This window comes from Thamnophis sirtalis, unplaced genomic scaffold (assembly GCF_051295495.1).
Source record: "Thamnophis sirtalis isolate CommonGarterSnake01/CBP01778 unplaced genomic scaffold, rThaSir2_p1.2 scaffold_2, whole genome shotgun sequence".
Classification (NCBI taxonomy): Eukaryota; Metazoa; Chordata; class Lepidosauria; order Squamata; family Natricidae; genus Thamnophis; species Thamnophis sirtalis.
Window position 1 is genome coordinate 152,156,262 of NW_028261382.1, and position 24,385 is coordinate 152,180,646.

At 40.5% G+C, this 24,385-nt stretch overlaps 1 protein-coding gene across 1 annotated transcript; it reads left to right on the forward strand.

Moving 5' to 3' along the window:
- Positions 1–7,350: 7,350 nt before the first annotated feature.
- Positions 7,351–21,898, forward strand: TGIF1 (TGFB induced factor homeobox 1). The gene is made up of 3 exons (XM_014060956.2): positions 7,351–8,409; positions 17,137–17,363; positions 20,865–21,898. The coding sequence occupies exons 1-3, from the start codon at positions 8,394–8,396 to the stop codon at positions 21,411–21,413; spliced, it is 792 nt and encodes a 263-aa protein (XP_013916431.1). The 5' UTR covers positions 7,351–8,393; the 3' UTR covers positions 21,414–21,898.
- The last annotated feature ends 2,487 nt before the right edge of the window (positions 21,899–24,385 follow it).

Consider the following 24,385-nt stretch of genomic DNA (forward strand, 5'->3'; position numbering starts at 1 on the left):
GATTGCGAAGTATAAGATTTTATTAAGAGTTGACAGTCCAAACTTCATGATTTATATAAAGAAGAATAGGAAAATGATTTTGTGAAAGACTAATATCACTGTGTCACTACTTCCTATAGATTCAACTGTGTATCTATTGTAATTTTTTTTTTTCAGAGTAAACTTACTACCCTGAACATATATTTTCTGAGTAGATTGGTCTGGAGAACCATGGCATACTACTTCCACGGATCTCCTGGTTTTTTTTAATCTACCCTTGTTAAATTCATTATTCTTATGAAGCTTTTATTTTTTTGACATTGGTGACAATTTATAGATCATAGTATTTTGGATTCATGAACATAATATAGTTTTTCTCAGTTTAGAAATGCTTAAGTTTCTTCCCTAACTAGTTAACACTGCTTCTGTTATGCTGATCTTTCCCCTCATTTCCAGTATCAGCAATAGTAAAAAGTTTTTACTTTTAAGAATGTTGGTATGTGCTGATATCCAGCCGGAAATGGAGAAGCACTGCTATCTATCCTGTTTTATAACCTGCTTTAGAGTGCTGTTCCTAGAATAATGCACACAAAAATAATTTCCATTTTTTTCTAAGGACAAATATCCATTTCAGTGCCTCCTTGGAACTCTAATATCCGCGCAATCTTTTAGTTATTAGGCTTGGCATTAAGTGTTGGCTATAAGTTGGCTAGGAATCACAACACCTCAAATACTGTACAAATTGACAGGAAGTACAATTGAAAATATATGGTATACTGGTTCTCATTTCTCATACTTGCTCCACCTAAATATATCTTGAATAATACAGGGCCCTTTTGCTGGAGGAAAAAAAGCAGTGTGAATTTGGAAGATATTGTAGCTATAAATTCAAAGAAATAATGATTACTATATTTTTTATACTATAAGATACTCCAGACCATAAAACACACCTAGCTTTTGGGGAGGAAAACAAGAAAAAAAAATCTGCCTCTGTCTCCCAGCATCCATCAGTATTCATCTGGCTAGCGTCCTTGCAGCAAACAGCCTGGTCAGCTTCAGTACATGATTGCAGCCTGATTTAGCATGAGTAGCTGATTGATAGTTGAATTGGCCTCTCGGAATACCGCCAATCAGTTGTTCCAGGCTGCAGCGATCACAGCCTATGGTTGCATCCATAAGCCCTGTGTCTGGCCTCTGCACGCCCCATTTTTGGCCCATTCCAGGCAGGGATCGCTGCTGATCGCTGGCGATTCCTATTGGCAGCGATAGGCGATGGTGGTGATCCCTGATGCCTGGAAGAGGCCCAAAATGCACGGAGGCCCAAAATGGAGCTCACAGAGGCGGAAAATGGCTGGCGGGTGGGCAGGGCTTCAGTAACATTAGCTCTATAAGACGTATAGTCATTTTCACCCACTTTTTTGGGAGGGGGGAGTGTGTCCTATAGTGCGAAAAATATGGTAATTAAAGTGTTCAGATTAGCGATTAAGATATTGGGGTAGGAATGAGGAGACCTACATTTTAGTTTACCATTGACCATGGAAAATAGTGGCATTTAGCCAGTCATTCTCGACCCAGCCAACCTCCCAGGATCATCACTGAATAGAAAAATAAGAGTAAGGGTTGTACTCTCCTACAGCAATACTGTCAACCATGCTATCTCTGGCCACCCCCAGTAATCTTGATGGTGGCAGATCCTTTATTGCTTTTTCTACATGATTGTAAATCTCTTAAAAGTTTTTAAGATATTGAGAAACTATTGTGAAGCACAGTTAATTCCTGGATTTTAACAATTTCTCACACCAATACTTTTAAACTTGATAAATAAGGTACGTCCAGCTTCAGATCAGATCAGACTACATTTTGATTTGGTTAGAGGTTATCTAACCAAATCACATTCTTCATGGAATGATGTAGAACAAAGTTCAAATTTAACTTTTGCTCTGAAATTGTTACGGTTTCCCCTCCTCATGTATAGAGATGGTTTCCTTCCAAAATGGATCAAGTCTGAATCTAAAACATGTTAATATATCATACAGCTATTCCTCATAGAAAGCCCTGCATTGTGTTTTAAGAGCAGCGATCGATATCATGGCACACTTAAGATTAACACAAATATTTAATCACACATTTTTGCTTGTGAGATCCTAATTTGACAGTTGCATGAGGTAAAAACAGACATCAAACAATAGAGGTATCCCTGAGTACACAGAAGGCACAAATGAAACAAATGTACAAAGCTCTTAATATTTACAATGCACCTTTCAGGCCATCCAGATGAGAAGCTGATATTCTTAGAGTTTGATATCCTTCGAGTTGGCTCATGCTATAACATAATACCTAAAGAAATTCTTCAGAGGCAGTATGATTTGCATAGCCAAACAATGTGGATTAAGGAAAGTAATCATTTTTATTTCTAATGTTATCAGCTTCTCCAGAATTTTGGGTTCCTGTAGGAAAGAGAAGATTTGAATGCATGAAACATATAAAATATGTGCCCAGGGAGGCTTTTATAGCCAATCTTACTTCCTAACGCCATGGATATTACTTGATTCCAATTACAAGTCTCTCCTAATGCTTCATTGTTATTCAGCAGATAATTTTGAAGACTGGAAAGAGAAACTGCAGCTGAAAAATATCTCTTTGGGGAGATTTACAGTTTTATCACAAAAATTTGAAGTAGGCTGTTGCCACTCAAGAGAGACAGGAAACAAACTGCCTCAAAATGATAAGCTTCATTGCAACTGAATTGGTGAATTGGCTTTGCTTAGGAGAAGTTCCAGGAAAACACGGCTATTTTGTTGTAAAGCAGAGATTTCTGTTTGTTATTCTTCCAAAATGCATCAAGTCTTAATCTAAAATGGGTTAATATATTGTACAGTTATTCTTCATAATTTGAGAGTGAAAACGAGGCTCAAGTGATAGAAATCTCTGAGATCAGAAATATTCTATTCATTTCCCCTAAAACTAAAATTTCATGTAATTACTATGTAATATAACAAGAATGGTTATCTTCTTCCTGGTCTGTCTAGAATTCCATCTAGTCTACATTTATTGGGTATTGAGTTATATATAACACTTTAAACAGCCTATTTCCTTGCAAAAGTATTGCGCTATATCTTCCATAATTTCCAGCCAGTCAAGTGAGAGTTCTGGGAGGCATTGTTCAACATATCTGGCAGTCATTGTCAGTGATAACCTAGCATGTTCACAAACAAAGCCTAACTTTCACAAGGTTGTTAATCTGCAATCATTAGCCATCATCAAGCAGACAAAAGAAAACACATACTTGCTTTGTAATTCCCTTACAGCTTCCATTCAATTTGGTTAGGCAAGTCAGGCCCTGACAACAGTGCAGGCAGACAAGTTGTGTAGGCATGCATGAAGGATTACATATGAATAGGCTGACAGAATAAAGAGAAGCTATTTTTGAAAAGGAAATGCATGCTTGTCAGCACAAGTTATGACAATCTGTTTTTGGATTAAAGGTTGTTAGTCTAAGAGTTTATTCACTCAGAATCATTCCACCAGGTGGCACTGTATAAATACAGTGATATCAGAGGCTTAAGGCTCTTTCTGTAACCATCATCAAAGTATCAAAACAGGTCTTGTATTATTACTTTTCTCATCTATGTAGTTTTTTATATCAACTAGAGAACTGCTTCATTTGTATTTGAAAAGAGAAAAGAAAAGCTTGTTATCCTGAATATTGACCACATCCAGTATTAATGTATATCTATTCCCTAGGCAGCTGTGAAAAATAATTTGGATCCATGAGTCTTAGGAGATGAGATGTCCTAACTGTCCTTCAAGCTTTATGAGGAGCTTATCCTTAGCTTTGTCTAAATATGTGGTTTGTTGGGAAGGATTTGCCATAATACAGTATGTGCTGGGTTTCACCAGACAAAAATGTTTTTTCTCTCCGTATCATTGCCTTCAGGGCTATGGGAAAATAACACCTAAACATTTAAAGATTCCTTATTATCCAGGAATATTTTTCTACACATGTAAAAAAAAAGTTCATGATCTCAGTAAACTACACATTTTATACCAAATAGAATATTTTATTTCTGTAAATATCATCCAGTGTTATCACTTCTATTATACCTGTAGGATACAACAATAAATGTCATTTATAAAAATAAAGCATAAATATCAGTAAAAGTAAACTACCAAATTTAGGATATATGTTAAAAAAAAGGTCCAGAGCTTTAATTGTATTGTTGACCTTGGCTTTTTAATCTCATTGCTGATGCCCTTCCTTTAGATATGTTAGACTTGTGGATTTAGGCCTTAAACTTGTAGTATCTACATTTATTATTGGCATCTTGGAACAATTCTTTTTCATATTTAGTTAAGAATACCATTGAATTTCCTACTCTTGGTCAAGTTAAGTACTTTAGAATTCTATCTGGAACATACCCAGTATGAGGATAAAAGGTACACCAAAATAGTATTGATTTTCTTGAAGTATTTAGATTCTAAGCTATTTTCTTACATAATGTATCACAATAAACATATAGGCAGATTTCTCTCATCTTAAAAGAGAATCAGGACTCCAATTAAGTTAATGGAACTTAATTTTGAATAGGCTGAAAGTTTAACCCTATATATTTATTAATTTAATTAGTTTGGATTCTCTGTAAGATCCCATGAATGATACATTCATAGCCTTTCCATTAAACAAACAAATATAAACTCTGTTCAATGTTGTACTGATGTGCAAACATCTCAGAAATGGAGCACCTTTTTCATTAAAAGGACCGTTTCCACTTCCTAGGGTGTTGCGCTTTGTTGTGCTAGATATAAGTTTTTGATTCTCTGTCATTTACTTAAGCAATGCTCTGCATAAAATCTATTAAAAGGATTGAGAGGGAAGAAGGAGCTCAAGCAAGTCCTGCATTAACCTCCTCTCAGCCCTTTCCAGGAAAGCAGATCCTGCAAGTTCACACAACAGCAGTCTTTTGGGATTGGCTATTGTGTGGTGTCCAATGTTTGACTCTTGCCTTCAGACATACTTCCAAATGTCCGTGGCATGAAAGTGTTTTCAGAAGGATACAGTTCCAAACGTGTGTGCATATACTACTGTGCAACAACATTCCCCAGGGAGAGAGAGAGAAACTGCGTAGGATCCAACAGGCCAAACTCAAGCGAAGGGAAGTACAGGTAGTCCTCGAATTACAAGCACAATTGAGCCCCAAGTTTATGTTGCTGAGTGAGAAATTTGTTGAGTTTTACAACTTTTCTTGCCACAAGTGAATCACTGCAGTTATTAAATGAATCTGATTTCCCCAACTTTGCTAGTCAGAAAGCTGCAAAAGGTGATCACATGAGCCCAGGACACAGCAACCTTCCTTAATGTGAGTGAGTCAGTTGTCAAGCATCCAAATGTATATCACGTGACTGAGGATGCTGCAATGATCATAAGTGTGAAAAAACGGTCATTCTTTTTCAGTGCCGTTTTAATACTGAACCGTCATTAAGTGTAAGTCGAGGACCCATACTCAAGCACTATCTTCCGAGCCTCAAGCTGCGCCGTGCCAGCATTTAGGGCAACGGATCTGTGTAGTAGCTGACAGGCGATCCTCTGCTTCCCAAACAAGGAAGTGAGCCTCAGAGGAAGATGGAAAAAGTCGGAGGGGCAGGGATTTCCTCCAAGAGGCGCCTCGTCCGTATCGCCAGCCACCGCATCGGCTGCGAGCGAGACTGTCAGGATGGCAAAGCAACCGCTTGGCGACGCTTTGGTGCACTCAGCCCGGATGTGAGGTGTCCCTGACTCAGCTTCGGTCACCAGTTGCAGCTCATCGGCGAAAGCGACCCCCGGGCTGCAGGCGAGAAACTTCGGGGGTTTCTGCGATGCAAGGATCTAGCCACCTGGCAGCAGACCCTTACCGGGTGTGGGGGCAGAGAGAAGATGAGACGCGCAATGCAAGGCGCACAACGTGCGAGAAAAGCCTGGTGCTTTGTTAATAGTCTGACTTCAGAGGAATCAAACACAAGACTCGATAGTTGAAAGAAGGGATGTCGAAACACAGTTTTAGGTCTCTTCTGAAATGCAGAGGAGGACCGGGGCCATAGATACCGCCACCCTTACTATAGTATGCCTCCTCGGAACTCCGCTCAGTGTGTTGCGGATCAGCTGAGTGATTCCGTCATTAACGATGACACGGCAGATCCATAAAAGCTTCTCAAGAAACATTGAAGGGGAGGTGTATTTATTCCTTGGGCCCCATATGGCTTTCGGTCTGGATAATATGCAAAAGAACTTGAGAAGTTTTGTGTTGTTTAAATAGATCACCCTGCAGAAAACTAGCGTTTTAACGCGATTCTCCTGTCATAATGTAAACTACAAGAAATGGCGCGCTGCTAAGCCATTGAAAGAAAACGACGAGGCTTGGTTGTTCACCTTTGTATAGTGTGGACCCGAGATCAAGCATGTAAACAAGACTCTTCCCGGAGCGCCTATCCCCCCTCCCCTTCCGGAAGCAAACCACGTGACCTCTGAAGGCCCCGTTTGTCTGCAGCTCAGTCAGCTGGCGGTTCAGTGGCTGGAAGAGCTGGTGGGGAGGGCGCCTTTCTATTAAGACCTGGCTTATTTGACTGAATTACGCCGACGTATGCTTTTCGGTTGCGATAATTACTGCATGACACCCACATTTAGTCATGATGAATGTGCTCGTTAAAATTCAGGCTAGGTGACGGGCTATTAACGCTTGAGCAAGAGGGTGCTTTTCCATCCCAGATGAAAAGCGCCTTCTTACGGGAAGGAAAAGAAGCCGCCTCTGTCCCTCAGGGTTGGAGAGCAGCCCACGCAGCAGTGCCTAAATTGCAGCTCCGGTGACCCGAGACTCCGGTGGGTCTCATTCGGCTGCAGTTGGATCCGTCCCAGTAACGCTGCTAAGATAATACGGAGGAAAACAAACGCGCTGCACACGTTGTGTTTATTCAATGGTGTTGAATGAAAGCCGTGAGACTAAAAACAGGTCACGGGATTCGGACACCCCCCCCCCCAACAACCTTAAATGAGCATGTGTAAAATATATGGAACACATTTCATTAGTAGAAGCGGAGTGGTGGGAAAGTAGTGTAACTGCGGGACCGGCGACTTTCCCTACGTGTAAATTGGAACTGACGTAATGTTTTTTTTCTTCTCTCTCCAACTCCACATCTGAACAAACGGAAGAAACCGCACTGTTCGGCAACTCTCCTGATTCTCGCGTTACTTAAACACACAGACACACACACCCATGTCCCAAGTTAAGCCAACGCAACGGTTCATCTTGTAGCTGGGCTCTTTTTAAGTTAGCAGATCGCATGTATCCCAAAGCGCGGTGATGTAGATTCCGAGGGTGTGTGTGTGTTAAAACAGATTTGGAATATAGGATTCAGAAGGGGATGGTGGTAGGGTTTTTCTTTTAATAGGAATCCCCCCCCCAAAAAAGAGTAAATTCGCGCAAAGGGTTTGAGGGGTTTATTCAAGCCAGCAACGCTGTATTCAGCGATCTCGGAGGAAGCGGAAGAGGAACAAGAGTTGAGCCACCTGGCTTGCTACGTGCACGGCCAAGAAGGGGGGAAAACTTGGCTCTCTGGTGGGCCAGGCTCGTTGCGAGGACTCCTGGGATGGAAACCTGACTGTAGCAATCCAAGAAGTGGCGGAGAGACCTGCATCGATGCCTTCCACGCTGACCAAGCCGAAGACGGGCTTGTGGAGCGAGAGACTTGGGGGTTTGTCTCTGCCTGAGGAGATTCTCGAAGCGGAACGGGGCTGTTGACGTAAACTTTATAAACGGCGTTTACATCGCTTCAAGGCAGAGCTCCCGGGGCCTGAAGCATTCAAATTATCTCCCCCCCCCCCACGAGTTCCCCTTTGCCTACTTTTCCGTTTTTGTTAAAATAGCCTTTAAAAGGACAATTTAGGAAGCGAGGCTTCCCTCGCCTTGCCCATGTGTCTTGGGGACAGCTGCTCTCCCCCCTTCTTTCGGTTTAGCGCCGGTATTTTGACAGACTTGCCCTCTCCCCCCGCCCCAAAGCCGTTACCCAGCCGGCCAGCCTGCCGGAGGGGAGGGGAGGGGCAGTCCTGGCTCCTCTCCCGCTTAGTCAGGGCCGAGAGGTGGGGGAGGGCACACCTCGTGGCGTAGGCAGCAGCAGCAGCTTATGCCAAGCACCAGTTGAAGAACAAAGAAGGAAGAAGCGGCGAGAGGGCCACTCTCAAGTTACTTTCTGCACCAGCCAGCCCCGGCCGTCCCGCAAGCGTCAGACGCCGCCTTTGCAAAGGACCCCGCTGGAAGCCGCCTTCTCTTCTCCTCCGCTCTTTTCTCCCCCTCCCTTCTCCCCCCTTTCTTTTCCAAACTTTCTTTCTCCCTTCCTGGCGATAAAAGGAGGGGGATCTCCCACAAAAAGGCGGGAAGGGCACCGAAATGAAAGCTCAGAAAAGTAAGTAGTTTGTCCTGCTTGGAGCGTCTCTCTCTCTCTCTCTCTGGCTTCCAAGTGAAAGGAGCCCCCGTTGCCTACCTCGTGGCGTTGCTAAACAATTGTCAAGCAGTGCGTGCGTGTGGGGCTTGGGGTTTGGGCAACTCTCGAGTACAGGCTGTGGAAGAAATTGGGACTTCTTCGCCTCCGTTTTTTTTTAAAGGCTTCTTTGTACAGCGTTAACTCGAAGTTGAGGAGGGGGGCAGTTGAGGGGAGGTTCCCCATTCAGACATTTAAAAAAACACACACACATAAGCGCGGCGATGTCGGTTTGAAGGCTGCCGCCCCTTCAGCTGCTGGCGCCCTGTCAAACCCCTAAGTCTCCGCGGCCCGTTTTGTGTCCGAAACAAAAGTCCCCCCCTCCCTTTCCGACTCTTTTCTCTCCCCGACCCTCTCGTGGCTCTTTCTTTCCGAGCCCCGCTGTTTCGTTCGGCTGTTGAACACGCGACACGGAAAGCGAGGCGGCACCTGAAAACAAATTCTTAGACTAGCAACAGCGTGCTTGAAGTACTTTCTTTGTTTGCGCTTGTCGGGGAGGGAGGGGGCAGAGAGACGGGGGTGGAGCCTCTGCAAAAAATCAGTTAAAGAAAGCCCGGAGAGCGGATCTCCCACGCTTTAAGACTCGGGACGTGTAAGAAGAGAAAAATTCCATTTATTTTTTAAGTGGACGAAAAAGCAGGTTTATAGGCTACTGTCAGATGAAAGGCAAGATAACTTGAAAACCACTTTTTAAAACAAACAGGACCTGGTGAAATGTCTTGCAGGCACTGCTGTTTTTGTCAATGTCTTGTCCATGTTTATTCATAATTTGCCCTCTTGAGTTAGGGTTTCTTACCTGTCGTATACTACCAGTAGTAGCTCCACGAACACTGTGAAAAGCTAGTGAAAGGTTTAGAGTTAGGGAGTTAAATGGAAAGACACAATGTAACTCCTGTTTTAACAAGGAGTTGGGCTTTGTGGGTCCTCTGGAGACTTAATTTTTTGCTTTTGAAATGTATCTAAAATGTTCTTTTCCATGCAGCTGATCTTGTGTAGTGAGTGACATGTAACTATGAAATATAAAAAGGAAAGTGAGCTAACAAGTTAGAACCATGATTAAATGGTAATGTAAGCACACAGTAAAATAAGTGAGAGGTACAACCTTCTGTATGTAACAGTATGTGCTCCAACAATACCATGGCCTACCTCTGAAGCTAAAGACAAATATCATTGTTTTGGAACTTTGTACAAAAATATTTGTCACATTGAGCAAAAAATTCCACACTGGATAATTTGTATAATGTTTTTGTAACTGCTGATGTGCTCTCTTTATTTGAACAACAGTGGTGGTGAGCTGATTTCCTGCCTGCTGATCCATTGTTCCAAGATTTGGGGGAAGGGGAGGGGTGGGATGCTGTGTTTTGTGCATGCATGTTTAAACTCTGGAGTTCCTATCTTGTCAACTTTAAGCATGCTGCCTGTTCTGTCAGCCCAGACAATGTTTAATAAAACTTTAACACGTTAAGTGCATGAGAGAAAGTGGAAGGGAGTGGAGGAGTGGAGCATGAGGAAAAGTTTTCAGGTAGATGGAATGTAAAGGAGATCAGAATAAAAATATTTTGAAAAGTTGAATGGTTGATGATACATGTGATTTGGAAATCTGAAATTTTGTTTGTGCTTAATCTAAGATTATTTATACACTCCAATTTTATATGATTGTAATTTTTGATTGGTGTAGCTTTCTGTGGTCTGAGAAGTATACATAACATTAAAAATATTAAAGGTGGGATAAATGAGTAGACTTCAAATTTCACTGATCATATCAGGGAAAGTGTTCTTAAAACATCTGTTAACTTGCACAGTATACCTATGTATCCTTACACAAATCTGGCATTACCATTGTTTTGTAAAAAGCACACAATGAGTTACATATGACTAAGCTTTAGCATAATGATGACTGTGTGTATCTTTGTGATTTTATTTCCTCTTACTTCATGTCCAAAAATTTCTCCTTTGTCACCACAACCTGGGACCATACTTAGCTGTAATTTTTTTGCCTATGATAAAAGCTTTCTATTTTAAAATCTGGTGAGATTTCATTCTCTAATGAAAAACATGTTAATTTTTGAAGAGCTATATTCCTATTCAACTCTCTAATCTATCTTCTCTAACTTTTAAAGAGTTACAGATACACATCTTTTCTACAGTAAGCTCACAGGTAGGGTGCTGTAACTTGTTTCTGGCCAAAATGAACTTGGAAGGATTATATGCTTGTAATGATTAGAAAATCAGTTCTAGGAAAGTTCTTATTTTTTCAAGTAATATTTATTGTCTTAGCAGTTAATAACTTAGTGCTGCATCCATGTCTTTAATTTTGTGTCAGTCTCAAGTCTGCTATTTTTTTTTGTAAATTTGTCTTTCTTGCATATTGAAAGTCAATACCACATATGTAGAGTCTTAAGGTTTTCAAATTAAGAATTTGAATCCTGTATCTATAAATTCTGCAGGTGTTTTCTGGAAAATAACTGAGCTGTCCTGCAAAACAGCTTGATAAGAGTTTCACACACAAAAGATTTGTGGAGAAAGCAGTTTTGTACATTGCTCATGGTGCAAAGTGAACTTATTTGATATAAGGCATTTTATAAATTTATCAAAGCAGCTGGTATCTACCACTTTCCCAATATTATACTCCTCCCCCAACAGCAGTCCCACTATTTTATAAGGTTACATTTTCAGTAGGTTTGTTGTTTCCTTAATATGCAAAAATTAAGGAATTAATATTCTTACTATGCATGGCTTACAGATGTAGGCATGGCTTAAGAAATAATTTCATGTTAACTTTTTGGCCACAAAGAAGCAAACAGCTAAATAATTTGTACATAAAATGCATTTGTCCTTGTTTAAATATATTTATACAAGCTGTCATACTATGCATGTCTTTAGAAGAGTTTTTCAAACTCAGCCCTGAACTATGAAATGAAACTCAACTGTGCCCATAAACTCTGGACAAAGTGACCTTACAATGTACCTGCAAATTATAAATCTGGTTTTGAGTTTGTTTTGTTAGACAAAGAGTATTGTTGAAACTATTATCTTTAGAGGAGTAAATAACTATGGAACATTAAAGTTATTTTCAATAACACAAACTCTTGTATATGTATGTTAGTATGTAGTAGAATATTAAATTGCTGTTAGCTAAATATTTCTCAGTCCTCAGATGAGAATTTAAAATAAACTATTTTTTAAAATTGAAATAGGTGCTTTGGTTACATTATGACCAAGTAAGTCATGTGAAAATTGTAATCTGCTATGTCAAAATACCAAATTAAGAGTGCAAATATTTCTCCCTGCAAGAATTCCGTAGAGAACCGAATAACAAAGCAGTAGTGATCCTACTGAGACAGGCAGCCTAGTCAGGCCACCTTTTAACTGTTCCTTGTTAAAACAGGAAATGCAGAGCACAGACTGATTACAGGGTAGCTTTGGTTTTCCCTTGTTAGTAATCAGCACAAACTCTCCAATGTAAACACTGCCATGGCAGCACCAATATGGCCTTTGCTCTAATAAAAAAAATCAACTGGACTAGTTTGCATCTAATGCTCCCTGTGGTTTCCTGTAACTGCAGCTTCTGCACAAATACAGGGTCTCCTTCCTGGTAGTTAATGCTCCTTTATTGAAATCTGCTCATTATACCCCCCCCCCAAAGAATTGCTTAGCATTTGTCTCCTGTTTAGCCCAAACCTGTTTTGTATCATTAACCTCTTAGCAGAGGGAACATGTCACAATAAGTAAGCAGATCAAAGGGCACTCAGTGCTGCAGGTTTGTTCTTGCTTTAATTTTTATTTATACTGTCAGGAGCTTTATGGGTTCTCCTTTTTTTAATGTTTATGAGGTGAGGAAGAGATCAACCAATGTTTACATTTTGTTTTGAAGGGACCAGAATACATTTTATAGCCTTTGAACACTTTTTAGTTTCAAGTTTGTTTGTTTTTCTTTACTTTTTAAAGCAATCTTCTGTTCTAGCTAGCTGAAATAGTTTGGCTTGATCGTTTTTCTCAGCATTTAGGTGTAAATCTTGTGTAATGTGCTAGGATCCATTGATTTGTTTTTTTAATTACATCTCTGAATGAATTCCTGTTCTTTATCCGTGTATGAAGGGCACTAACGGAGAGAGCAAATGACCAAAGGTCCATGAATCAGACCATTATATGGAAAGGAGTGTCCCAAATGCATCCGGAGAGAAGGGAACTACTACAACAATAAGCTCCAAATATTATAAACTATCTGGTATCACAGTATGAAAGTATTCTTAAAAGGAATATTCCAGTCTATTGTCACATTTCTATGGCTTCTATAAGGCATAAAGTTACCTTTTTAGATTATGTTCTGCTATCAAAAGTTTTAGCAAATAGAAAGATACCATCAGACTGAAATCCAGGCTATTCATTGTTGGGAGAGCACTGATTTAAAAAAATCTGGCCTTGTATACAAGTAATCCTTAGCAGACCACAATGGTTCCCAAAATTTCTGTTGCTAAATGAGACATTTGTTAAGTGAGTTTTGTTCCATTTTACGATCTTTCTTGCCACAGTTGTAAAGTGAATCACTGCAGTTGTTAATCTAGTAATCTGTCTTCCCTGTTGACTTCGCTTGTCAGAAGGTCACCAAAAATTGATCACATGACCTTGGGACACAGCAGTGGTCATAAATATGAACCAGTTGCAAAGCATCTGAATGTTGATCATATGATCATGGGGATGCTGCAACAGTCATAACTGAAACTTTTTTCAGTGCCATTGTAACTTTGAACAGTCACTAAATGAACTGTTGTAAGTGGAGGACTACGTCAATATATATCAAATCCTGATATAATGCACCCTCTCTTTTTTATATTTGTTCCAGTGGTGAGTTGCAGGTGGTACGTCCTGGTACAGACGTACCGGAGCCAGTCCGGAGCACCGAATACCGTTCCGGTATGGTGCTCTGGAGGGCCCACCCGCCCGCCTGAGCTGCTTACCTGTGTTTTAAAGCTTCTGCACTGCTGCGTACACTCATGGCGTGTACAGCGTCTGCGTGACGCTCTGCGGAGCAGCTGGAGCATCGCAGAGGCACTAAGATGCATGTGCGTGCTGCGCACGTCCATGAGGATGCTGCTGGCCCCATTCCAACCAAAGCGGTTGGAATGGGATTTGAAACCCACCGATTTATTCCATTCATGGGAAGACCTCTACCACAAAATTTTCAATTTTTATTGAAAGATACCATAAGAATGTGTAACATTATAAATTATACCAAACACAATGAAAAGAGAACTCAGATTTCAGATATTATGGTCACATGATGCATTAGATCACAGACTGACTAACCACAAGCATGTTGGATGAAGCCAGATCTTGTGTCTAGCTAGGTTCAGTGTTTGTGTTACCTCAGAAATTTTGATTAGTTGATTAAACCAGGTTTAAATGCACCATGGTTAAGAAAGTTTTGTAAACAGTACCAGAGTCTGCTACTGAATATGCCAAATAAACATCTGGGAATGTAAATAAACCCATCTACAGTAAGTGCCTGAAACCTTGCACTTTGCTTTCTAGCTTGTCCCCACCATCCTTTTCAAATGGTGGTTCATTATTGTTACAGGACACCTTGTTAATTTCTGTTCTCTTCAGGCTAAATGGTCCAACAGTTAGCTTTTATCGTTATATTTGGAGAACACTGACGTATTGTATTCACCTGGTTTACTGACACACTAGTGACACAGCATGACCACAATTAGATCTTGAGCCATGATACAATTGAACACCAAATGTATTTCTTATTTACCTTGAAAAGTTTCAACTTTTATTGAACAGTATCTCGACTTAGAAGGTATAATAACAAGTTGGGTAGCAGTGTTTATGTTCATAAATAACCCTGGAAGTTGCTGGGAAAAAAGTATCCACTGATAAACAAAAGTGCAGTTTTCCCATCGATGTATTTTATGCTTGAGAAAGCTACAATTGTTATTCCTCACCATCATCACATCACACATTCTGCAAAGACACAGAACCATTGCTAGAACAAGCAAAGGAGAGAAAGCATGCAGAATGTGCCTTCAGGAACAATATCCAATCCTTTAATTGCAACTCCAGTCTAGGTCATGTGACTGGAATGGAGGATGGAAAGGATTTAGAATGAAGGAGGTGATAACAACCTAATTCATTCCCTAACTGTTTCTTCCATTAATGATGCATTGGAACCACAGGTCAGGCACAGGACAACACATAGTGATTGTAATAAATGACTTCACTGTGAAGTCATAAATGTGGACACTGATGTAAAGTTATTTTTTTAGCACCATTGTAACTCTGGATGGATGCTGAATGAGTCAGTTGGTAAGTGAGGACTATCTGTACTTTAATTACTCTGTTCGCTCATCTTTAACAGTGACAAACAGGTTTTATTGCAACAAGAATTCAATATATTTTGGCATTGGATAAAAGGGGGAAATGATTGTTACTTCTTATCATAACTCCACCTCCATGAACAGAGAGATTTTAATCCTATATATTGAAACAGGTCAGGAAAATAGTTCAGTTTCTTGACAAAGGCAGCCACACATCAAGACCTATTCTTTCCAATAGAATAACAGAGCAAAACAGCTCCTCTCTCTGAATACTGACTAGTGACGTTATTTTCTCAAACTAGTAAATACAAGTTTTACTAAAGGATTTAATTAATTCAACAATCTCTTGTGAGAAGGGCTTAATTGTTCTTCTTTTGTGCTGCTTTTATTCCTTCTTGTTCCAATGTAACATTGGAAATAAATTACGTAATTTATCTCCTAGTATAAATTTGAAATTAAGCAAAGTTGATCAAATTTGTTATAGAGTTGGCAAAAGAAAGATTACGTTTTAAAATGGACCCCATCAGGTTGAGAGTTGCGGATTAAAATAAATCCAGAAAACATATTCTCTCCCAATAATGCAGAATTGAAAGATTGGAGAGGAAGTGTTACAAGAAAGAAAGAAAGAAAGAAGGAAGGAAGGAAGGAAGGAAGGGAAAGAAAGAAAGAAAGAAAGAAAGAAAGAAAGAAAGAAAGAACACAATGGGGAATACAGCAGGCTGTTTGTGCAGTGTGCCCATGGTTGCCAAGGCCAGCATGTTGCTTTCTATGTGCATTCCCCATTGTGTGCCTGCTTACTCCCTTGTAATGCCTTCCTCTCCATTGAATGTAAATTTCATTCAGTGGAAATATCATTTTACTTCTTGCTCATTATGTCAGGGGTCAGCATTCCCAAAACTTGGGAAAGGGGTTAGGAGTCACAAAAACAGAAGCTTATCTTGTCAGTTTCAAGCCAGCTATCCCAGCACCAGTGCAGTGGGCATTTCAAAGGACTGGAGAGTTGGACTGCCTCACTTAGTGATATGGTTGCTGGTCCCAAATGTGGTTGCAAAATGAGAACCTATAGATACCATGTTTCCCCCAAAATACGACAGGGTCTTATTTTCTTTTGACCTCCGAAATAAGCACTTGGTCTTATTTTCAGGGAGGTCTTATTATTTTTGAGGTTCAAAAGGCGGTTGAGTATAGTCATCTCATGGCTGCTGCTGTGTTGCAATATTTTTGGGGAGGGCTTATTTTCAGGGGAGAGCTTATTTTAGTGCATGCGCTCAAAAGCCTGATTGGGCTTATTATCCGGGGAGGTCTTATTTTTGGGAAAACAGGGTACCTATAAGTAGTACTTATAGAAAGGCTGGAAGAAAAAAAACTTCATTCTAATATAGACAAACCACTTTTCTTGAGGACTTCAGGGAGAAGATGAAGGAAATATGGATATCATTCTGAGGCATAATTTACCATTTTCTCAAGATTTTCCCCCCTCAGCGTATTAGTGCTAAATGCTAATTTGCAAGAAACAGTTATAGAAGTAGGGTTGATATTTCTATTCATAAAAGATGTTGTGATACTTCATGCAAAATGTTAACTGTTTAGAATGAAGTCTCATATCTACTTGTTATTGGGCTTAATTTTAGTAAGTCTTCTAATTACCAAATTATTATTCTTAGATGACAATGTTAGAATGTTCATATAAAGTCAGTGTTATGATGGGTAGCAATTAAAAAAGGTCAACTGTGAATGGGAAACAGCTGATGCTCCAGAAAAAAAAAAGTGAATTTTTCATTCTGTGAGTTTATTTTTACTATTCTCATAGACAGCATTAATAATGAGAGTGGTTTGTGTGCCCCCAAAAGTATGCAGGGATCACACGTCTTGGGTGTGTCATTCTGGCTTTGAATGATGGATGTGGTTATCATAACCTAAACCCACCCCCGCTTATTGCTTAGCTTTTTGTGTTAGTTCAGCCTATTTGATTTCTCAACAAATCCTAATTAAATAACCACAATTTAGTGCTCTGAGTGAATTATTTCTGAACAACTATTCTAAGTTAGTAAAAAGTGGTAGAATTAATTTTGGAGAAAATTGCCCAGATGAATATACACATTGTTGGCCAATAAATGGTGTGGTTCTCCAAATAAAGCAGATCATTGCATGTGTACAGACAGATAACCAAGTTGCTCAGTTTTTCAGAATGAAAGATACTAGGATTTTCTAGTGCTCATTGGTGCATATTATTACAATTTTATTGCCTAGGATGGTGATAACGTGTTTGAGTAGAGAAATGCAGAATTAGGAAAGATAGTAGCATCATACCTTTTCATGTTCATCATAGGTGCTGCTGCAATATCAGGCAGTGAGACAGAAGACGATGACAGCATGGACGTCCCCTTGGATCTCTCTTCTTCTGCCTGCTCAATCAAGAGGAGGAGACGGGGTAACCTGCCCAAAGAATCGGTGCAGATTCTTCGGGACTGGCTGTATGAGCACCGTTATAATGCTTATCCTTCTGAACAAGAGAAAGCACTATTGTCAAGACAGACGCACCTTTCCACACTACAGGTATGTGTGTTCTAATGAAGCTAAGGCAATAGAGACCAGTTTGATTACCTGTTGAATACTATGTATTTTGCTCTTAAGTTAATAGACATTGGGTGATGTACCACAGTATTAATATTTAGCGTTTTCCAGAGGAAGGGAGGGAGTGGTCACATGTGGATATTCTCAAAGCCTGATTGGTCCAAAGACTGAGAGCAAACTCTTAAATACTGGTGCCTTCCAGTCCTATCCCAGTTTCCTCTCAGTCTTTCTTGGTCCAAGTACTGTTTGAGAATATTCCATAGGTAGGCTTTATTTTTATTGCGATCTGGCTTTCTATTTGGCTTAATTGGGCACTTTAAAAGTTTTCCTAAATTCTAAATTGTGCTAAATTCTGTTTGCATTTCCTCCCATCCCCCTCGTTCCGGGGCCCTTCTGGAAGGTGGTAGCGGAGATGGCTCCTGTCATTGTGGTGGCCTCTTGTTGGCCCAGGAGCCCTTGTTTCGCGGACCTGGTCCGGCTGTCATGGCCCCTCTGTGGAGGATCCCGCGGGAGGGGGTGGCCTTGCAGTGGGGGTTCTGATTTTCCCAGAGCCTGGTGGGTCCGGCTGACTGCCTGGCTCTTGGACAGCGGCTGCTGAAGGGGGTTAACCTGTCTGCTGGGGTAATTCGTACCTCGAGGCATCTCGGCGCCCTTCTACGACCCGCATCTACAATTCCACCTGTGTGGCCTTTGTCTGGTGGTGTTCTCCTCTTAGCATTTCTCCCATCAGGGCCACTATTCCTAGCATCTTGGATTTCCAGCAGAAGGGCCTTGACGACGGGCTTTCACGGACGTTGTGCCGCCAGGTGGGCTTTGTCTTCGGTCCTGGGGGGTGTGGGGTCTTCTTCCCTCTCTCAGGTTCCCCTGATCAAGCTTTTTCTGTGGGAGGGGCTAATCTCAGGCCTCCCTCCGTCCATGGGTTCCCCATGTGAGATATTCCCCTAGCTCTCAGGGCTTTGACGGGGGGCCCATTCGAACCTCTTCAGTCTGTTCATCTGCGGTTCTGGTCTTTGAAAGTGGTTTTCCTGGTGGCGGTTGCCTCCGCTGACGTATTTTGGAGTTGGGCGCCCTGTCTTCCAGGGTCGACCTTTGCCATCTTCTCCAGGACAGGGCGGTGCTTCGCCTTGATCCTACCTTCATTCCGACGGTGAACACTACCTTCCTTGGGGCTCAGGAGATAGTCCTGCCCGACCTTTGCCCAGGCCTGTTCCAATGATAGGGAGAGGCTCTGGCATCGGTTGGACATGCGCCGTGCTCTGCGGATTTACCTCCGGCGGACCAAGGGGGTCCGTAGGTCGGAAGCCTGGTTCGTTTTCGTTCCAGCCGGGAACGTTTGGTTCTGGGGTGTCCTTGGCCACCATTGGCCATTGGCTGCATCAGGCCATTGCAGGGCCTACGGAGCAGCTGGTCGTCCGGCCCCGTTGGGCACCATGGCCCATTTTACTAGCAGTGCCATGACCACGGCGGCGTGGGCCACGAGGGCCCCGTCTGCTGACGTTGGTCGTGCGGCCACTTGGGCTTCTCCAACGCCTTTCACCTGATATTATCATCTGGATGCCTTCGCTTCGGCGGATGCATCATTTGGTTGGAGGGTCTTGCAGTGGGTGGCGACTGATGCTCCCCTTGGGCCTTAGTGGTTTCCTGTTTTCCCTCCCTGGGACTGTAGCTTGGGTATGTCCCACATGTGACCACTCCCTCCCTTCCTCTGCAAAAAGAACGTTGGTCTTACCTGAACGTGTCTTTTAAGAGGAAGGGAGGGAGTGGTCACAGCCTGCCCTAGTGATTTTTCCTTTGGGGCCAAGGAGAGGTCCCGGGTGGTTCCCCGGGGGGTTGTTTTTTGTTGTTATTGTTGTTGTTTCAGTTCTACCGTTAGCCTTTGAGGAAACTGGGATAGGACTGGAAGGCACCAGTATTTAAGAGTTTGCTCTCAGTCTTTGGACCAATCAGGCTTTGAGAATACCCACATGTGACCACTCCCTCCCTTCCTCTTAAAAGACACGTTCAGGTAAGACCAATGTTCTTTCTATTGACCATTAGCTTCCACTTTACCTTAAAAAGTGTCTTGGTATTTGATTGACAAAGGTGGTATTTCAGCCTGGGTTTTTCTGTAGACACACAAAGTTCATAGCTTAAGTGGGATAGATGCCTGCTTACCAAGGACTAACCTTTTGCTCAGTGCCTAAAATAAGTATGAATGTTCAGTTTCCATCTGTGCTTTTTATTAGGACAATTAAAGCTTCCAGCCTAATGAGAAATTCTGATTTACATGAGGCAAGCTCACATAGTAACAGTGACAGAAAAAATGTGAATTTCAGTTTTTCTCAATCATCTAAATGCAGTAGCCTTGAAACTCAGTGGTTTTTCTTACTGAAATACTTCTTTCTGCGTATTTAAAAATCAATTCCTGTCTAATTGTCAGCACTCAGATTTGCCTAAGAATACAAATGATTGGTTTCTGTTCCAAATTCGGAAAAAGTGTACAATTCTGAATATGTAGTGATGCTTGTTCCTTTCTACCAAGGAGGTGAATGTGTAATAAGTTTTACTTGCTTTGTGAATATATATGTAGTTACATTTTCTAACATTTGAAATAAAGTTTGTAGCAGTATTTGAAATAACCTGCGTGTATTAATTTAAACACATGAAGCTTTTCCAAAAGCTTATAAAAATGGCTTTTATTATTAATATTAAAACCATATAGGGAAGGGGGAGAAAACACAAAAGGAGAAATTTCAACTATTCCTTTTGTTTGTGGGATTTTTAACATAATTTTCTTCCAATCCATTGACTGTCTTACTAATTTTTTTAAAATAATACATTGTGTGTGCAGAATTTGTAGCAGGTGATGAGTATATTTGTGTTTTTGGAGTGTGTCAGTTCAGTTTATTTCATAGACTTTATTGTAAATATGGTTTTGCCATGTTGGCTCAGAGTAATTGTCTCTTTATAGGTATCCCACACATTTTCTTTGTAAGAAGTAACAGTTCTTGTACAGTAAACAAAAAAAGACTGTTGGACTTTCTTTTATTGCCCAGGAAACTGGCTTGATACTCAAACAAGGGCAAACTTGGTGAGGTAATCCTTCTTTTGCCTGTTGACATAGTCAGTTGAACAAGGCAAATCAGTAACTCCTTTAGGGAGGAGTTACTGTTTCAGAGGAAAATGTTTTCCTGTTGTTAATTAACCTAGCTGTAATGATTTCGATTACTCTTTGTTTGTTACATATATGCAGACTCAGAACCAAATTTAGGGCTTTACCCATTACAATCTTTGGGTTTTCTGCTGAGAGGAGGGGCTGTTGAACCAGGAACGTCTCTCTCTCTTGGGTGTGTCAGAACTTGTTTGCCAGCCTTTTTTTTTTTTTTTTGGGTCAGGTCCAGGAATCTAGCTTGAAGGTATTGAGACATTTAGCTGAACTGCTTTCATGCAATACATAATTGGAATTGAATGATGGTAAGAATGAACATGTCATTGTATTCTCAGGTCTGCAACTGGTTCATCAATGCACGGCGCAGGCTTTTGCCTGACATGTTGAGGAAGGATGGGAAGGACCCAAATCAATTTACTATCTCACGAAGAGGGACCAAGGTAATTGATGGCCATCCGGTGGAATTTTCCAGCTCAAAAAACTGCATTCCCCTGATTGAGAGCTCCTTCCTCTCTGGTAGCCCAAGACCAAACAAGACTTGCAATGCTCCTTCTCCAGGATCTCTTTTGGCTCGTCCCTCAGTAATTTGTCATACTACCGTAACCGCACTGAAAGATGTCCCTTTCCATTTCAATCAGCCTGCCGGTACAGGTCAGACCACAGATGACCTTCAGTGGGCTTCGCCTACCAACTTTACAGACAACTCTCTCCTATTCCACGAGGATAAGTTGGGACCTAGCTCAAATGCACAAAGTGGGCTTTTCAACACTCCTCCTCCAACTCCCCCAGATCTCAATCAGGACTTCAGTGGATTTCAACTCCTGGTGGATGTTGCACTGAAACAGGCAGCAGAGATGGAACTGCAGGCAAAACTCATGGCATAAATTGTTCTTCATATTTTCTCTTCCCCCAACAGGAATGTAACAGAAATATGTGGCAATTGTTTCAATGATATCAAGGATTTAACTGCATTATTTGTTCTAATTAATCTTATTTGCACAAGGGATTGCTGAAATGAAGCTTCCTATCCCTGTTATGGTCTTCAGTGGATTCCAGTCATTCCAAGAATTATAAACTTAAAGCTACTGTAGAAGCAACCCCCCCGCCTTTTAAAAGTTTCTTAGTAGGGTTTCTCCCCCCCCCCCCATAATGTGAGATGGTACCCAAGATCATGTGATTTTGTTTTGTTTTCATTATTTGTCTCTTTCAGACTGTGCAATATTTAGTAACAAGATTAGTATTCCTATCATTCCCATGTGGAACAAAATGTACCAACAGGCTATCTTTAAAAAATTCAGATTTTAAAACAAGTTTGGATTTGAATGATTATACTTTTTCATGATATAATAAAATATTTTCTTTAATAGTTGATTTACCCTGAGTATTTTGTTGAACTAGTGTTTCAAAAGATGGCAAATTTGCATTGTAACATGGAGACAATCAGTTCTTCTAACACTATATATATTTTTAAAAAGAAACACTTAAAAGAGTTTGATTTAAATTTGTACTGCTACTGATTATAAGTTGATGGCAATGAAACGTGCTGTTAGAGAGCTATATGAACTTAATATATTTTCTTTAGTACATTTTATGGCATGGGTGTCAAACTCGCTGTGTCACATTGCCGTCACATGATGTTTTGTGTAATTTTTCCTCTGTGGAACTGGGGTGTACCTGGCCTCTGCATGACACATCCAGCTGGAGAGCTGCCAGTTTGACACCCCTGCTTTATGGTGTATTCTTGATTGTAGACAGTTCTGCTTAAACAACAAAACATTTAAATGCAAGTTCCTTGTTTATTTTCAAAAATAAGTGATTGCGTTGTCTTATTGATTAATCACTGGTTATTTTAGTATGGTTTGTTAAGATTCTTTTTTCCAAAGTGTCTTATAGCAAATCCATATTTATCTGAAAACTGAATTTAAAATGACCCTGCCCAAGGGATTATTAAATACACACAAAAAAAACTTTTATTCTCTAGATATATTAGCCATTCTCTAGTGGAACATGAATTTTTTGACCTTCATGATGATGGTAGATGAGATTTTCACCCCTAAATATACACAATTGGTCACATGTGTTTTTTTTTTTAATGTAGCAATGTGATCTGAAAATGGACAACTTTCCTTTGCTGAGGTCAGGGCACTTTCTGGTTTTCATGCATCTCACCATCATGTTTAATCTCTGCAGAAATGTTGAAATAATCCACTCAAGGTCTATTTGGGCTTTTAGGGATTGCTTGAGGAATTCCCCAACCAGCTTTGTTGTATGTCTCACTAATCTCTGGAACATGAAAATGGTGAGGAAGCCAAATGAGTTTTTTCGAAATTTCTCTCCTTTCTTGCAGGACCTAGTAAGTTCCTGGGTTCTGCAGAGGAACTGCAGAAGATTAAACAAATGTAGACCCCTAAAGTGTAAACCTAACCAATCACAATTTTATCTCTGTTTTTAGGAGTATATCATAGCAATATGGACAGCAATTTCTCTGCCCTTAATGTATCTGCAACTTGCATCTATTTAAGGATACCTATTTTCTTTTGGGGGAAAATAATGAAGATGCTGTTGGTATCATGAAGCCACATTTACAATTTTTTAAATAGATAAAATATTTCACATTTTCTCCAAACTTAGTTCCATTTCAACAGGATCTGTCAAGAAGTCCAAGGCAATGTCTTGCAAGAAGATCTGTTGGAATATTGGATTGAACAAGTTCAATTAATGTGTATTGGGCCCTTTGTGACATGGGTTTAGCCACTTGTAACATTAATCTATGTTTGTGGTTGGAATCGGGAAGCGATCATTGCTTTTTTAAGGGAATGGGAAATTGTAGTTATCTTGAGGAAAGTAATGGTATACCTTCTTCTAAAGCCGTTTTCAACCCAACCACTTATAACAACTATTAATTAATTTCCCATCTTTTTTAAGGAAAATTTTGAAAAAGGCAGCTGGAATCTAAAAAAAATTATAAAGAGAGAGATTTTCTCGACTTCTTCCAGGTGGAATTCAGGCCTGGGCCTGGGATAGAAATTACATTAGTTGCCATTATGAATGACCTTTGTTTGGTCAGGGTGCAATGTGTCCCTCCTGATATTTTAGACTTCTTGGTGGCTTTTGGTACCATCAACTATGGCATCATTCTGGCATCTAGATATGGGCCAAAACAACCTTAAATCACATCTCTTCAAGACTGGGTACTCTGTGTTGATGTTTCGTTGATCTGAACCCAATTCCAATTTTGATTCTTAATAGGGTCACACTCCTCTATTGAAGCAAATCCATGTTTTGAAGGTCCTTCTGGATTCAAGACACTTGCTGGAACATAAGATATTCGCTGTGCCCAGGAAGGTCTTTGCATTAATTTCAGGCCTTTTTGAACTGGGACTCCCTGGCAAAAGTTAATAATGCTTTTGGCACACTCCATTTTAAGACAGTTTATGCAGGTCTTGGGGCTGCTTTTAAGATGGCTTGGAAATTTCAACTGATCTAATAACCAGAAGCCCATGAGGTAAACAAGGGTAGCAATTTCAGTGGTGTTACTCTGGTGTTTTTGGTTATGTTTTCTTTGGGTTAAAAGCAAAGTTCTGAATGTAAGGCTGTGACAGCGCATGATAAAAGTACTCAGTTTACAGGAGATAAAGAAAAAGAACACTGAACAGCAACATTTCTCAGAATGTGGTCACGGCACTCCTAGTAAAACGGTGCTCCTTTACTTGCAGAGGTGAGGAATGCATCCTATTAAGGAAGCTTTGAAAATTTTCCTGTTATACAAAGCATATAGGCACCGATGTTCTTGGGGCTGCCTTATATTACCTAGATTCATTACTTTTTTATTGGCCGTTGTTACTTGTAAGCTTCT